At 34.6% G+C, this 18,314-nt stretch overlaps 1 protein-coding gene across 4 annotated transcripts; it reads left to right on the forward strand.

Moving 5' to 3' along the window:
* The first annotated feature begins 12,598 nt into the window (after nt 1-12,598).
* On the forward strand, nt 12,599-15,056 carry LOC131256203 (proline-rich receptor-like protein kinase PERK15). Of its 4 annotated transcripts, XR_009176656.1 has the most exons (5): nt 12,606-12,875; nt 13,150-13,267; nt 13,492-13,615; nt 13,731-13,840; nt 14,866-15,056. XR_009176656.1 is itself a non-coding variant. In XM_058257221.1 (3 exons), exons 1-3 carry the CDS (start codon nt 12,779-12,781, stop codon nt 15,034-15,036), a joined length of 339 nt encoding a protein of 112 aa, XP_058113204.1. In that variant the 5' UTR covers nt 12,620-12,778; the 3' UTR covers nt 15,037-15,056. The 4 variants fall into 4 exon arrangements, 1 of the variants encoding a protein (XP_058113204.1); XR_009176657.1 differs by lacking the exon at nt 14,866-15,056 and having other exon boundaries at nt 12,599-12,875; nt 13,150-13,220; nt 13,731-14,283; XR_009176655.1 differs by lacking the exon at nt 14,866-15,056 and having other exon boundaries at nt 12,616-12,875; nt 13,731-14,283.
* The last annotated feature ends 3,258 nt before the right edge of the window (nt 15,057-18,314 follow it).

Here is an 18,314-nt window from a genome sequence, read left to right on the forward strand (position 1 = left end):
TTACCCACTGTTCGGACACAATGGACGGATCAGATTTTTAATATCTATGATGGGTGGGCCCCACTACTATCAAATGGACAGACAGCGTCCCATGCTGCCTGTTTTCTTGAAAATTTTGAAAGTGGCACGGGTCAGTGCCTGCTGACCAAGTGCGTTGGTTTGGCGTGGCTCGGGAGTCCACCACATGGTGCACTCCCACCTTAAATTTGGGGTCCACTCTTGATGCTCGTAAGAAATCCACACCATCCATCATGTTTCCCCTCTAATTTAAGGGTTGAAACCAAAATTGAATGGTATCCAAAGATCAGGTGGACCCTAAATCAAGATTTTATTGGCTGATCTGTCAGTTTAGCTACTTCAACAGGGATCCGGGAGCTGAAATTTGACATGTACGGTTAATTTATAGTCCTCAGGCCATGTATGAAGTTTTGAGCTAACGGATGGCGGGAACCCTGTGATCTTGCATTCTGGACGTCATTCAAGCCATTTAACCTTCAGTTTCTCGATTTTCTCGGATCTTTGGCATGTAAATCCATCGATCTTAGTCCCCCGAGGTCCGTCCCTTGCCTTGGTGACTTTAGATTATTAAATTGATGCTTTTAACACCCCGTTTCAGTCCAAGCTCGTAAATACACATTACAACACAAACACGATTAAATCGGGCCATTAAATAGTACCATGTTCATAAATCTAAGCAATAACTGGGGTTTTAACCTCAACAATATTTATATATTTAAATTATATATATATATATATATATATATATATATATATATATATATATATATATATATTAAAAACTATAAAACCTAAACTTGAACTCAGCTCGTAGGCTCGAACTCAAACTCATCTCGAAAGATAGAGCTTAAGCTCGGCTCAAACTTGGCTTGAGCCGAGCTAGGCTGCTAACTAAGCCAAGTTGAGCTTCCTAGTCAGGCTCGAGGACCGAACCGAGCCAAGTTCAAGCTGGGGTATCTTGCTAGCCAAGCCGAGCCAAGCTGGGCCAAAGCTCGACTGGTATATAGCTCTACATGCACATTATATTATCCCTACACACAAACTTATGATATCACAATCCCATTATCCTCTGTGGTGTTGTCCATTTGAGTGGTAGACTTTTAGAGGCTAGTTCAACATGCGCCAAAATCGCAAATTTGTGATAGAAGTGGTTGGTTGCAACGAAGGCTTCATTTAACGACGGACTTGGTCTGTTACTAATATGGCGGTTACAGTTGGTGGGATTTAGCGACGGACGAAAATCTGTAGCTAAAATAATATTTATGATGGATATAGTCCGTCGCAAATTAAGAATATTTTGGTTTATTGCATAGTGCTGCACAAAACCCAGCTTCGAACATTTAGTGACGACTCTTGGTCTATCGTAAATTGACTTTTGCCCTAAACTGCAAACTTCTTTTTTTTTCTTTATAATATTTGGTGGAAGATTGTGTTTTATTATAGTTTTAAGAAGTGTTTTTAAAGAGAATTTCACTGGATTAATTGTATTTATTTGTATTTAAGATTATTTTTGTCTTAATTGATTGAAAGCATGGTTTTTCATTTTTATTTTTATTTTTTATTTTTTTGATTTTATATCAATTAAGTGGAAATTATTATTATTATTATTATTATTATTATTATTTGCTTTAAAACTGATATTTAAATGTTTTATAATATCACATGAAAAATCCCAATATAAATCCTTCATATTTTATTAAAAATCAAAATTTTAAGAAATAAGGTTAGAAAAAATTTAGATTACTTTTTTTTTTGAGATTTTGATATTTAATTGACCTTTTGAAAAAGAAAATTGAGAAGTTTAAAAAAAAATTATGAATTTGGAAAAAATAGTTGAGAAGCTTAGAAAAACAATAAACAATGTTTAAGAAAAATCGAGATTTTGAAAAAAAGAAATTAAGAACTTTGAATAAAGTTGATAATTTTGGAAAAAAATAAAAAAGAATTGGAAAAAAAAAATGATATTTTGAAAAAGAAAATTTGAAAGGTTAAAAAATTTGTGAAAATTTTTGCAACTTTGAAAAAAAAATATAAATTTATAAAAATAAATTAAGATTTTGTTTTTTTAATAAAAAAATATAAAAAATCAATAACAAAAGTGAGATTTTGAAAAAAGGAAAAAAAGAATTTGAATATAGAATTGACAAGTTCGAAAAAAAAAACATTTTGAAAAAAGAAAATGGAGAAGTTCAAAAGAACAGAAAATTTAAAAAAAAAAAAAAAGAGAGAGAGAGATTGAAAAATCAAGATTTTTTTTTAAAAAAAAAAAACTAGCATTTCGAAAAGGAGAATTGAGAAGTTAGAAGAAAATTGTGATTTTGAAAAGAAAAAAATATATTCAATAAAAATTGAGATTTTGAATAAAATTTGTAATTTAAAAAATCACCAAGAGTTTGACAAAAAATTGTCATTTTGGAAAAGAAAATTGAAAAGTTAAAAAATAAAATTGGCATCTTTAAATTTTTGAGAAGTTTGAATAAATTAATAAATTTGAAAAAAAAAAAACGATTTTGGTAAAAAAATTAATATTTTGAAAATATGTTTTTCAGAATTTGTACTATAGAAAAAAATAATTGAAAAGGTTGATAACAAAAATAAGATTTTTTTAAAAAAATTGGAAAAAAATGGACATTTTGATAGAAAATTAACATTTTGAAAAAAAAATTAAGTAAAAAAATTGATAATGATTAAAAAAAAAGGGATTTTAAAACACTAAAATTTGGACAAAAATTCAACATTTTGAAAAAGAAATTAATAAGTTTAAAAATTTTGTGATTTTGAGAAAAAAGTTCAAAGTTTGGAAAAAATGACAATGTTCGAGAAAATTTGATATTTTGAAAATTTTTAAGACAAAAAAAAAAAAAAAGATTTTAAAAAGAAATTGAAAAGTTAAAAAAATTCCGATTTTGAAAAACAAATTATAATGTTTTTTTTTTTAAATAACAATATTTGAGAAAATTTGAGATTTTGAAAAGAATTGAGATTAAAGAAAAAAAACTAAAATGTTGAAAAACGGATATTATAGCCCAAGTATAATAGAAGCGTAATTACAAGAATAACCGATAATGATGAGATTGATCAAAGTTTATGATCAGGCTATCCTAGAGTTGATTTGAACGGCCAGATGTGTTTGGAATGTGCTAATTAGGATAAAGAAAAAAAATTAAGCCCAATCTAATATGAAACCAATCTGATATATCCAAAACACTTTTTAAATGGGTATGATTAGTTTGTCTAGATATAAGCAGATTTTAGGAACGAATGAATGGGATTGATATACATAAAATACATCAATTTGGCTCATACAATTATTTATCATTATTTCTATTAGTATGGTGCTCATTTGATTTGGAGCTTCACAATTTTTGGGATTACTTCCTAAAATAAGATGGTAAAACATATGGATGGTGTGGATTTACAAAATAAAATAAAATAAAATCAAGGTGGATTATGAATTTGGAAAAAATAGTTGAGAAGCTTAGAAAAACAATTAACAATGTTTAAGAAAAATCGAGATTTTGAAAAAAGAAATTAAGAACTTTGAATAAAGTTGATAATTTTGGAAAAAAATAAAAAAGAATCGGAAAAAAAAATGATATTTTGAAAAAGAAAATTTGAAAGGTTAAAAAATTTGTGAAAATTTTGGCAACTTTGAAAAAAAAAAAATATTTTGAAAAAGAAATTAAGATTTTGTTTTTTGATTAAAAAAATTGAAAAATTCAATAACAAAAGTGAGATTTTGAAAAAAGGAAAAAAAGAATTTGAATATAGAATTGACAAGTTCGAAAAAAAAAAACATTTTGACAAAAGAAAATGGAGAAGTTCAAAAGAACAGAAAATTTAAAAAAAAAAAAAAGAGAGAGAGAGAGAGATTGAAAAATCGAGATTTTGATTTAAAAAAAAAAACTAGCATTTCGAAAAGGAGAATTGAGAAGTTAGAAGAAAATTGTGATTTTGAAAAGAATAAAATATATTCAATAAAAATTGAGATTTTGAATAAAATTTGTAATTTAAAAAATCACCAAGAGTTTGACCAAAAATTGTCATTTTGGAAAAGAAAATTGAAAAGTTAAAAAATAAATTTGGCATCTTTAAATTTTTGAGAAGTTTGAATAAATTAATAAATTTGAATTTATGATGGATATAGTCCGTCGCAAATTAAGAATATTTTGGTTTATTGCATAGTGCTGCACAAAACCTAGCTTCGAACATTTAGTGACGGCTCTTGGTCCGTCGTAAATTGACTTTTGCCCTAATCTGCAAACTTCTTTTTCTTTATAATATTTGGTGGAAGATTGTGTTTTATTATAGTTTTAAGAAGTGTTTTTAAAGAGAATTTCACTGGAGTAATTGTATTTATTTGTATTTAAGATTATTTTTGTCTTAATTGATTGAAAGCATGGTTTTTCATTTTTATTTTTATTTTTTATTTTTTTGATTTTATATCAATTAAGTGGAAATTATTATTATTATTATTATTATTTGCTTTAAAACTGATATTTAAATGTTTTATAATATCACATGAAAAATCCCAATATACATCCTTCATATTTTATTAAAAATCAAGATTTTAAGAAATAAGGTTAGAAAAATTTAGATTACTTTTTTTTTTGAGATTTTGATATTTAATTGACCTTTTGAAAAAGAAAATTGAGAAGTTTAAAAAAAAATTATGAATTTGGAAAAAATAGTTGAGAAGCTTAGAAAAACAATTAACAATGTTTAAGAAAAATCGAGATTTTGAAAAAAGAAATTAAGAACTTTGAATAAAGTTGATAATTTTGGAAAAAAATAAAAAAGAATTGGAAAAAAAATGATATTTTGAAAAAGAAAATTTGAAAGGTTAAAAAATTTGTGAAAATTTTGGCAACTTTGAAAAAAAAATATATATTTTGAAAAAGAAATTAAGATTTTGTTTTTTGATTAAAAAAATTGAAAAATTCAATAACAAAAGTGAGATTTTGAAAAAAGGAAAAAAAGAATTTGAATATAGAATTGACAAGTTCGAAAAAAAAAACATTTTGACAAAAGAAAATGGAGAAGTTCAAAAGAACAGAAAATTTAAAAAAAAAAAAAAAGAGAGAGAGAGAGATTGAAAAATCGAGATTTTGATTTAAAAAAAAAAACTAGCATTTCGAAAAGGAGAATTGAGAAGTTAGAAGAAAATTGTGATTTTGAAAAGAAAAAAATATATTCAATAAAAATTGAGATTTTGAATAAAATTTGTAATTTAAAAAATCACCAAGAGTTTGACCAAAAATTGTCATTTTGGAAAAGAAAATTGAAAAGTTAAAAAATAAATTTGGCATCTTTAAATTTTTGAGAAGTTTGAATAAATTAATAAATTTGAAAAAAAAAAAACGATTTTGGTAAAAAAATTAATATTTTGAAAATATGTTTTTCAGAATTTGTACTATAGAAAAAAATAATTGAAAAGGTTGATAACAAAAATAAGATTTTTTTAAAAAAATTGGAAAAAAATGGACATTTTGATAGAAAATTAACATTTTGAAAAAAAAATTAAGTAAAAAAATTGATAATGATTAAAAAAAAAAGGGATTTTAAAACACTAAAATTTGGACAAAAATTGAACATTTTGAAAAAGAAATTAATAAGTTTAAAAATTTTGTGATTTCGAGAAAAAAGTTCAAAGTATGGAAAAAATGACAATGTTCGAGAGAATTTGATATTTTGAAAATTTTTAAGAGCAAAAAAAAAGATTTTAAAAAGAAATTGAAAAGTTAAAAAAATTCCGATTTTGAAAAACAAATTATAATGGTTTTTTTTTTTTTTTAAAAATAACAATATTTGAGAAAATTTGAGATTTTGAAAAGAAATGAGATTAAAGAAAAAAAACTAAAATGTTGAAAAACGGATATTATAGCCCAAGTATAATAGAAGCGTAATTACAAGAATAACCGATAATGATGAGATTGATCAAAGTTTATGATCAGGCTATCCTAGAGTTGATTTGAACGGCCAGATGTGTTTGGAATGTGCTAATTAGGATAAAGAAAAAAAATTAAGCCCAATCTAATATGAAACCAATCTGATATATCCAAAACACTTTTTAAATGGGTATGATTAGTTTGTCTAGATATAAGCAGATTTTAGGAACGAATGAATGGGATTGATATACATAAAATACATCAATTTGGCTCAAACAATTATTTATCATTATTTCTATTAGTATGGTGCTCATTTGATTTGGAGCTTCACAATTTTTGGGATTACTTCCTAAAATAAGATGGTAAAACATATGGATGGTGAGGATTTACAAAAAAAAAAAAAAAAAAAAAATCAAGGTGGGCCCTACATGGTTAGGTAACACCCACTAAGGGAGAGTGGATTATGCTTAAATCAATGATGCTATAATTTAATAAGAGTTGATGGGGTTTGAACATATGCATCTGTAGGCTTGACATTATTGGAATGGTGATCCGACCGTCCATTTGTAACATGGGCACCTGGCCACATGATGATGTGTTGTATATCCATTATGTCCCTCTATTTCTCTAGCTTATTTTAGGTAGACAGTGGAAGTTATCAGAATGTGATTTCCACTAGCACCTTATATCGCTTATAAAGTTTCTTGGGTTGACAAAACATCCCTAATGTCTAGTCCCCATCAAGTTTGGGTCATACAAAGAGTCCCTGTGGTGTGATGTTTTGCCTGTGGGAAAGACTGGTAATATAGTGCCTTGCCATTAAAAATAAAAAGATATAAGGAGCAGCCCGAGACCTTAACCCGAGCCAAACCTAAGTTTTATTAGTTTCATATTTATTTGCAATCCAACTTGTTGATACTGTAATGTAAAGAAGATCCGGATGAAGGGAAAACTTCCTTACAAAACAAAGATCAAATTGATCAAAACTTGTGGCCATTGTTGACTCAAAAGGTTTTCAAGTAAGGTTGGTTGGCATGATGGCCATCCACAATTCTCTGTTAGACCTCAAGAGTGATACGCCGAGGAGATGGTGGAAGACGGCGTTTGGCAGTGGTTGGTCATGCCCTTGGCTTGACTAAGGTGATGACACAAGCTTTAAGGCCGTTCATGGAAAAATTTCTAATGGTGTACTTTGACGATATTCTTATTTATAGTACCACTAAGGAATCACACCTTGAACATTTAAAGAAGGTCTGTAGTGTCCTTAGGAAGGAAAAGTTGTACACTAATCTTAAGAAATGTGCATTCATGTCTAGCCAAGTTGTGTTCTTAGGATTTATAGTGTCATCTGAAGGGATGCGCGCAGATCCTGAAAAAGTCAGGGCCATAGTTGAGTGGCCAGAACCAAGGAACATTCATGAGGTGCGAAGTTTTCACGACCTAGCAACTTTTTATCGTCGGTTCATTAGGGGTTTTAGCACGATCATGGCTCCCATTACCGAGTGCATGAAAAAGGGAGAGTTCGTGTGGTCTAAAGACGCCGTCAAGGCTTTTAAAGAAATTAAGGGCAAGATGGTGGAAGCTCCTGTCATGCGTCTACCTGACTTTTCTACAGTCTTTGTAGTAGCGTGCGATGCGTCTGGTGTCGGTATAGGTGGAGTGTTGAGTTAAGAAGGACACCCAGTGGCCTATTTCAATGAGAAACTGAATGAGGCTAAACAAAAATACTCCACTTACGACAAAGAATTTTATGCGATAGTGCAATCCCTGAGACATTGGCGACACTACCTCTTACCGCAAGAATTCGTTTTGTTTTCTAACCATGAGGCTTTGAGATATTTGCATTCTCAGAAGAAACTCAACCCAAGGCATGCCAAGTGCGTAGCGTTTCTTCAGGAATATTCGTTTGTTTTGAAACACAAGGCCGGGGTTGAAAACAAACCAGCGGATGCCCTTAGTAGGAGAGTGGCGTTGCTCAACTCCTTGAGTGTAGAGGTAGTCAAATTTGAGCAACTGAAAGATGAATACCCCAATGTCCTGATTTTGGGGGTACTTACGCGTCGCTCTTTAGTGACCAGCATATTATGGGTGAATATGTTCTTAAAGATGGCTTTCTTTTCAAGGGAGACAAACTTTGTATTCCCCGTATGTCCCTTCGTGAATTTCTCATCTGGGAGCTTCATTCAGGAGGGATAGCTGGCCATTTTGGTCGTGATAAGACCATTGCCCTCGTGGAAGATCGTTTCTATTGGCCAAGCCTCAAGCGAGACGTAGCCAAAGTTTTAGGGCAGTGTCGAACATGTCAGCTGGCAAAGCAAAGAAAGCAAAATACCGGGCTGTACACGCCATTGCCAGTGACAGGACATTAGTATGGACTTCGTGCTCGGGTTTCCCAAGACTATAAAAAAGCACGATTCCGTTTTTGTCATTGTGGACCGTTTTTCTAAAATGGCGCATTTTCTCCCATGTTCGAAGACATCAGATGCGTCTCATGTTGCTCGTCTTTTTTTTGATGGTGTGGTGCGTCTCCATGGGTTACCTAAAACCATAGTGTCTGATCGTGATGTTCGATTTACTAGCTATTTTTGGAAGACACTGTGGCACATTATGGGAACTCGTTTGCAATTTTCTACTGCTTACCACCCACAAACAAATGATCAAACTGAAGTGGTAAACCGTAGCCTTGGAAATCTTCTACGTTGTCTAGTGGGTGAACATGTTAAGACTTGGGACCTAATTTTACCAACTGCTGAACTTGCTTATAATGGGTCAGTTAATAGATCTACAGGGTTGAGTCCTTTTGAAATTGTAAGTGGTTATAAACCTAGAATGCCCATAGATCTCTTACCTATGTCTGTTACCCAAAGGTCTTCTGAGTCAGCCGATACATTCGCATGCCATATTCATGATTTGTATACACATATTAGACAATGGTTAAATAAGAGCAATAATAATTATAAAGTTTTAGCTGATTCTCATCGTAAAGTGTAAGAATTTCAAGAAGGAGACTATGTAATGGTGCGAATAAGGCCAGAGCGATTCTCTCAAGGATCTGCAAAGAAATTACAAGCGCGTAGTGCTGGACCATTCAAGATATTACAAAAGGTTGGGTCCAACGCATATCGGGTTGACCTTCCACCTGAAATGAGCATTAATCCAACTTTTAATGTGGAAGATCTAGTCCGTGCCCATACTCCCATTGTTGATACATCGTCCCTTTCATGGCCTTTTTCTGAGTTTGCTACCCAACCCCTTCCACCACCTCCTCCACCCATTACCCATAAAGAAGCAATTAAGGAAATCTTGGATGACGAGATAGTATCTACGAGAGATGGGGGTTTCCAAAGGTATCTTGTCAGGTGAAAAAATAAATCATCGTCTGAATCTACGTGGCTGTCGGGCGACGCATTGCAAGGTATTGATCCAGATCTACTCGAGCGCTACAAAAGTTTCAACTCGTCGGAGTCGAGTTTTTCTCACCCGAGGGGAATTGATGTGGACACAGGTGCATTCAAGGTGTACTAACGAAGAAAGCGCCAACCACAAGTGCCGTCCTTGTGGATAGGCGAATATTGAGGAATTAAAGACCTTTCACATATGATTGGACATATAGAAGACCCCACTTAGGGAAGACACATGTGAAGGAAGATTGGAGAAATAAGACCGAGCGCCCAAACTTTCCCATACTCATGTTATTTGTGCTTTTTGACTGAGTTAGGGGTCTTTTAGTAATCTTATATCTTTATTTACTTATCCTAGGGGTATTTTAGTAATTTTATGTCTTTATTTGCTTATTTAAGTGGGGTAAAGCCCTAAACACGAATTTCAACTATTGATTAATGAAAAGCAAACCCTTTGGTTGCCTCCTTCCTCTCTTCTCTCTCATGGTGCTTCTCTCCCCTTGATCTTCTTCTTCTAATTTCTTCTTGTGCCCCTCCAACTTCTTCAAGGTAATAATTTTCTTCCTTCTATTTTCCAGTTTTGGCTAATCCTTCTTCGATCAAAATCTTGAGAACCGATCTAAACCCTAAATTCTCAAATTCTCAAATCCCTAATCCGAGAAACTTCTTGGTTCTTCGGACTAGTGATCTTCATTGATCGATTGGGTGTGACCATGCAAGATCAGGAGGTCTCATCCCTCATCGGATCCAACCCAAGTAGTAATTGAATTCCATAACCCGTGGTTGTAGTGATGGCCCGCTCCATTGCATGTTTCCTTTATGATTTTCTCAGTTATGATGATTACTGTTAGAATTTTAGATCATTTATTCCTTTTATTTCCGCTGTTTAATTGTGTCCATGAGCATGCATCATAATTAGGGCTGTCCTGCGTCAGAACAACGATATCAAAAGCAGAGTATCTTATATGGATGTGATTTGCTAAATACTATCTATCACCAAATAAATATAATATGTTTGCATTTACTTCCCGTTGCATTTCTGCTTATGACATTATTGCTTGTTTCGTCAAATGAAATATACATTTCTAAAATGGATCAAAGAACTTGGTGTTTTCACCATTCATCTGCACAAGCATTACACTATTGATCTGATTCAAGAATAATTTCCATGTATTTCACCTTTGCTTCCTCTTTTTATAAGCAAACACGCATATAAGCTATAATCTGCATTCTTTTTGCATCTTATCACTCCTTTACAGACAATACTGGGGGCTAGGCTTGTTTAGAGCTAGATTTTCAAAAGGAATAAGTGGGATTTTTTGCTTGAAAATTGGAAATCCTTAGTAACGTGCTAGATGTGGTTCATCTCCATGAATAAGGATGCGTTTGTGTTCACGTGTTGGCTAAAGAGTTTCGCAAATCATAGATCCCTGATGTCCCTGCTAACATCTTTCGAAGGTTTAGGACATCTCGAGTTGAATGGCATAATGGTATTATTCTATGCGCATTAAATTCTTTGAAAGATTGTTTCTACTCAGCTGGAATGCATCTTGTTACTTTTTCAGGTGTGTTCTTACATAGCTTTTCCTTCAGGGGTAACCGTCATTTGTATGAGGATAATAATTTCAACTAATAATCAGGATATTGTGATGCAGGACAACTAACCACTTGCTCTAAAAGCTCGAACTGTTAGATCATAGCGAATCAATCCCTTTATCTCATAGCCCAAGTGCCACATCTCATGGGTTAGGACCTCGGCCGAAACCCCTCGTGGGCCCCAAATCAAATGGGTACCACCTCACACAAGCCACCCACCTCTCACGGGTGGGGGCCGCCTCACATGAGCCACCTACCTCACACGGGTAGCCCACCCCGAGTGTGTCCCCGCATCCCATAGGCTATCTTACTCGAGCCCGGTGTGAAATGCCCCTGCATTAATCACTCCCGATGAGAAGTCTCGAACATGAGACCTCCCTCATGATAGGTACCGCCCAACCTGAGTGTGCCCCTGCATCCCACAGGCAACCCCACTTTAGCCCGGTGTGAAAATGCCCTTGTATTAATCACTTCTGGTGAGGAGTCTCGAACACGAGACCTCCCACTCTGATACCAATTTGATGTAGGACAATTAATCACTTGCTCTAAAAGCTCGAACTGCTAGAGCATGGCGAATCAATCCCTTTATCTCATAGTCCAAGCCCCACATCTCATGGGTTAGGACCTCGGCCGAATCCCCTCCGCTTGGGCGCCAAATCACATGAGTACTGCCTCACACGAGTCACCCACCTCTCACGGGCCCACCCCACACAAGCGCCCACCCCAAGTGTGTCCTCGCATCCCACAGGCTAACCCACTTGAGCTCGATGTGAAATGCCCCTATATTATATTGTTACTGAAAGAAATCAGTTCAGGTGCACCATCTATCCTTGTTATTTCTATATTGAATTTATAGATAAAGTATTCAGCATAAAGAAAAAAGAAATTGGACAAATATGATTGTAGGACTTCATATACTGTCTTCGTGTTTTTTTTTCCAGCATCGTAGACTTTATATACCACCGCTAAGGAAGCGCATGGATGTTTTGAATCCCTATGTCTGCCAATTTCTGGTGGGATGGATCACTGTACTGGACAAAGTTCCTGATACTGATATGCTTGGTTTTCTTCCAGATTTTCTTGATGGCAATTGTGACATTTAACAAGCTCCTTTAAGCTATATCTTATTTTGCAACTTGAATTTACGTGCTGACTCATAGTGCATCAAATGTTCTGGTTTATTCAACTTGTTAAGTGATTCCAGCCATGAAATATGCAACAGGCTGATTCCACACTTTCTGAATTTTTCCAGGAGAAAAAACTCTCCAGTAAGACTTCATTTCTCCATCTAAGGCAGTTCTTATATCTTATATAAGAAACTTGACGATTTTTCTTCCTTATTGGTTTCCCCTAGTTTATGGCTTAATCCAGACAAGAAAATGCTATTAGATAGTTCTTTTTATGAGCAGAATGGTGGTAGAGATCCATATTAATTTGACCAAGCATTTTAAAAAAGAAAAGATTTCCTTTTAAATCAGTATGGTTCACTTGTCTTGTAATTTTTCTGACTTAAACAGTGCTACTCTGAACTTTGTAGATTATGATCGCATGGCTAAAATATTGGTACAGAGGGCAGGTTCTTCCGATGAAATTACCTGTCTGTGTGTTGTCACATGGGTAGGGAGATAGGCTTAACATAAAATTCATTAAGCAATTTGTCATGTTATAGTATGTCTATTTCATTTCACTTTCCTAGTATATTGTTCTGCTTTATGTTCTATTTGGAAAAGATGAATGTTTCTTTGTTTGATGGCTAATTATTTGAAATCGACAAAGGATTATAATATGTTTAGCCACATATATGGTGGATGAATTGGGGATTTGCAACGAACGGACAGGAATTCATCCCCTCGGGCACTGATCCTGGTGTAATTCATGATTACAAGAAGGGATCTTCCCACCATGGATTTTCCTACCAGACTCAAGATTGCATTAGGATTGGCTAAAGGACTCGCCTACCTTCACGAAGATTGTAAGTAATTCACATTTCTCTGTGTATGTACGTGCATATGCATCAGAATGTTTCAATATGCCTCAATGGACCATAACCCCACCCTCCACCTTCCTACACATGTACACGTGCAACATTTGTGTGACATCCGAGCCATCCAAATGGTAGGTCCACAGCTCAGCACGTAAATCATGACAGGCCACTCAAAGATTATCGAACCGGATTGGACGAGTCAGCAATACATGATATTAATTCTCTACTTTCCTTTTATATTTTTCCTCTCTTTACTTGCCAGGCCACCCGAAGATTATACATCGTGATATTCAAACTGCCAACATTCTCTTGGACAACAATTTTGAAGCCACGGTGAGTGCACAATTCTCACACATACCCCACTTTGTAAATTCCAGGTGGTGAGTTCAACTAGTTTATTTTTCTTCAGTGCTCTTTCATGCACATGTATGTGTTTTTTTAAATTATTTTCTATGGGTCATTGATTTCGGCTGAACAAAGAACTCAATATTTCTTCATATTTGACAAAACCTAAGATTCCCTTCCCTTTTAGAAGGAAAAAAGATGAATTTGGAGCACCTAAAAAGTCAGCCATTAGCCACTTTGTCGTTTCTGTTTTTTCAAGGAAAAAGCTCACATTATAGAGTGAGGTTTTGTCATCCAACCAAACCTCAAAGCAAGTGAAGAAGATTGTCCTTTAAAAAAAATAAAAAATAAAATTGTACCCTAATGATTCATTGCAAGAAAAGGTAACAAATACATTTCCCTTTTCTTTCTTTCTTTCTTTCTTTCTTTTTTTTTTTTTTTTCTTTCTTTTGTTTTGTGGATCGCTATTCCATTTTAATAGTTCTTTGTTTGTTTTAGGTTGTTGCAGCTTCATCTTCCCATGAATCAATACATTTTTTCTTGTTTTTGGTGGGCAACAACAACATGGATGGGGAATGGATATATAAGAACTTGGTTATTGCAGTCAGGTACTTTTTTTACTCCATGTTATTGAATGAACACTGAATCCTGTTGGAGGGCTTAAAATGTGATACACACGGTTCTTTTAACAGTTCTTTTAATATTGTTTCAAACCAAATTCTACCAATCTGAACCTTACAAATAAAAAATAAAAAATAAAAATCCTGCTAGTCTTTGGTATTTGCCTTTATTTTCAATCAGATTAGGGAACTCGTTTATTTTCAATTAGATTTAAAGGGAGGATGAGTTACCACCATTTTCTAAATGGTTAAAAACTAACATAGAAGTCTTGATCCTCGAAAGAAGTTTTAGGAATGAGATAACAACATTAACAGAAATTCGCCATCATAACATTGTGAAGCTTTATGACTTCTGTTCCCATGCTCAGTGCTCATTTCTAGTGTAAGAGTACATGGAAAGGGAAAGCTTAGCAAGCATCCTAAGCAACAACGCAGGACTGGACTCTTAAGGATGAAGGTTATTGAAGGTATGGCCCATGTTTTATCTTACATGCACCATGATTACACCCCGTCGATTGTCCATTGAGACCTATCAAGCAACAACATTCTGTTGAATTCAGAAATTGAGGCTAGTGTCTCTTAACTTTAGAACTAATTGTATTATTGCTTAAACCCAATTCCTCCAATTCGACTACACTCGCAGGCACTTACGGATACATCGCTCTAGGTTAGTTGCTAAGTACATTCTCCACACTTGAATAGTTTTCTTAATTATTAGTTTTTATTTTTCTTATGCTTTTCTATCTCAATTATTTTCTCATCCTTGGCTGTAACTTTAGGAGTTGTTCTCTTTGCTTTTCAAGAGCTAAATTGTTTGATGATACTCTAGTTTCAGTCTCAAATTGTTTAATACTGCATATTTTTTCAGATCAATGGCAATTCAATATTTATGACTGATAACTTCAAGGAATTTATGGTAAAAAGCCAAGTAAACGACCCAAATCTTGGGATTGCATTTATCACTTTATCAAATGTGTTTATATAAAACTAATGCAATGTCTCTTAATGTTCAGGACTATCATGCTAGCATTCATGATGCAACATCAATGGAAGCACAAGTTATAGGCCTATCATCTTTACCATTTCTCTTTTGTTTTAATTGTGTTTTGTTTCATTTGTATGTTTGTACAAATGTTGAGAATAAAAGTATCCCTTGGATTTGTATTTTAATTGATGGGATATAATTATGATGGTCATTTGTTTAGTTTTCAGTACAGATGAAATTCTTTACATTACCTTATTTCATATATAGCTGACCCAATTTTGGCTATTTACTAAAATATATAGTTAAGTTTGCTATTTAGGCCAATTGAGCATCCAAACACCCAAAATGATATTTAGTTTAGTTTCATATTCAGCCAAATCTTTTGAATTTTATGAATGGGATTCTTATTAAACAATCATGTGAATTTTCTTTTGGATGAATATCAGGTGTGACAAATAAAAAATATGCAGAAGTTTTACCGACGGACCAAATCCGTCGTATAATTTTTGTGACGTGCTAAACAGCGATTGCCATGCGACAAGCCAAATCCATCATTAATTTGGTTTTTTGACGGATCAGGTCTGTCGCAAACTGATGATTTTGGCAATGACCTCCGGTTATTTGATACTTGTTCAGATTGCATGAGAAGCTAAATACACAGGCGCTCAAAATTGCACACGTGTCATATATTAACACAAATAAAACTTGATAGATTTTCTTTGACTGTCACTATATCAAATTTACTTTTCTTAACAATTCTATTCTCTTATTCACAGACTTGGACTCTTGTTCATGGGATTAAGGACTATTAGATTTTCTTAACAATCCTATCCTCATATCTAATTATCCACCAATTCAATTGTTAGATAATCCGATAAGCTTGATTTTTAATTCACACTGGTTACATTTACACTGGTTACCATACTTTGGACCGTTTAATTTTAGTAGTTGTATGGTATATGTAAAATAATGTCTGTAACTTCTAACTTCCTACGGACCATGCATCATACTCTGTTAGAGTATCAAAAGAAGCTGATTTCCCTGCAGCTAGTCCACCGTAATTAGGGGTATCAATGGGCCGGGCTCAAGCCAGAAAAATCAGAGTTTTGATTAAGATTGGCCCAAATACCCGGCCCTGAACAGTTTAAAATCTGGGCCGAGACTTACCCCTGCCCAGCCCATTGCCAGTCCTAACCAATAACCATAATGTATACTTTATATATATTCCATTCCTATATTTCTCACGTATCCAAAAATGCGGCAACTAAAACACTCAAATAGATCATAACACAAGAAAGAGCAGGGTTTGGGAGCCAGCAGTAAAAATTGCAAGGATAGCAGAAGTTTTGGACCAATCTGATTTTATTTATTTAATATTTGTTTTTTTTCTCCCTTCGTCCAATTCATGGCGACCTCATGAATGGGTTACAACGCAGGCTGTAGAAAGGTTTCAACAATGAGCATCATCAGTCTCGTTGTTTCTGCAGTGTGGTCTACTTAAGATTTAGACTTGGGATCATGCCCTAAATTTGGACGAATGAACATATATGAACAGCATAGATATAATGCATTCATCACAATGGTCCCCACAAAGCTTAGGGTTGCTAGGCCCCGATTCTCATAGGGTTTGGATACTACAAGGAATGAGAAGTTTCAAGCTACACCAATTGTACCACAAGTTACTGTTCACCCAGAAGATAACTTCTAACCTATTAAATGGCACATCCACTCTTCAAATTGGTTGGCCCCACCATAAGGATCACATTATGTAAAAATAAGTCCCATTTTCTCATCACATGGGCAAGAAAAAGTAGATAATTTCTAGCCATTAGTAAATAGCAAAATAAAAGTGGTCTCCTTGATGGGCATAAGGTAAGTTTTGATCAAGGTGATCCTTATGATGGGGCTAACATATCATATATGTTGGATGTTTCATGAACATGAAATATTAGAAATTATTTTAATCCAACTGGTCGGACTCAAAACCTTCTCCCCTTAAACAGTCTAGGCTCTGCCTGAGGATTGCCTGCAGTGCCTCTCCTATGAATCGAAGCCGCTTGGGTACTACCCCGCTCAGTCCCTTAGCTGGTAAGGGTCACGTCTTCTGAGGGCGACAGTGATGTATGGTTTTCATCCACACCGTTCATCTATTTCTTCATAACAGTTTAGGGTACAATTCCAAAAATGAGGCAGTTCCAATGCTCATGTGGACCACGGTGGGGATTAAACACCTACCTTTGAAAACTTTTGAAGGGCCACAAAAGTATTGGATAAGCTGATATTTGTGTTATCCCTTCATTCGTGTCTATGTGAGCTTATATGAATAGGTTGGATGGCAATTAACCATTACAGTGGGCCTTAGGAAGGTTTCAATGGTAGGCGTCATTATCATTGCCACTTCCTGCAGTGTACTTGAACCTTGGATCTACTTCATTTTCAGGCTTGTACAACTGGAGCCCACCTTTGACGTGAACCATTCATCATGTGATGTGGGTTGTCCATTATGTGGTCCCGGCATGGATGTGGGCCACTCATCGTTAGGGGCGACCTTTGATGTGGACCATCCATCATGTGGGGCCCCCCTTGATGTGGGTCATCTATCTTGTGATGCCCATTGGACCATCCATCATATGGGCTCCACCTTCAATGTGGACTGTCCATCAGTGGGCCCATCCATCATTATGGCCCACCTCAATGTGGGCCATTCATCATGCAGGGCCTAACCTCAATGTGCACTGCCTATCATTCAGAGCGCACCATTGATGTGGACCATCCATCATGTAGGCTCACCTTTGAAGTAGGTTGTCCATTATACCGCTTTGGATGTGGTTTATTTATCGTTAGGGATTGACCTTAATGTGAACCATCCATTATGAGGGCCCACATTAATACATGGTCATCTATCATGTGGGGCCCATCTTTGATGTGGTCTGTCCATCGCGTGGGCCTCACCTTTGACAGGGACAGCGGACCTCCCTTGATAACGACTGTGGTTGAGTGAGAAAACTATAAAAGTTAAAAAAGAAAAAAAGAAAAAAAGAAACTGAAAATATAACTTAATGATTTAAAATAAGTTAAAAAGTAATTTATTTGGTTGTATCCAAATGGGCCATTAATGGCTGGATTACTTAGCCATGGGCCCACATCCTTTGCAAAAAATCCCATTACTTGGATGGCCCCTATCATTTAATTTTAGCTGTTGAATTTTGACAACCAAACTGACCAAACTGTACATGTAGTGTGTCACACATGTACACATAGTGCTTAGATCCAAAAATCAAATAGGTCCACCTATTAAATGGCCAATCCGCCTAAGTTTTAGGCTAGGGCACATGTATTAATGGAGTGCCTAATGATTGGCATGGATCTTTCATATGCTTATATTCCCTGAGGCCGTCAACAGGCTGGGTTAATTCCATAGTACCTAAACTCCGTTTAATCGGCAACAGATTTTGCTAAGGTCGGGTCCTTTCAAGT

This window comes from Magnolia sinica, chromosome 9 (assembly GCF_029962835.1).
Source record: "Magnolia sinica isolate HGM2019 chromosome 9, MsV1, whole genome shotgun sequence".
Taxonomy (NCBI): domain Eukaryota; kingdom Viridiplantae; phylum Streptophyta; class Magnoliopsida; order Magnoliales; family Magnoliaceae; genus Magnolia; species Magnolia sinica.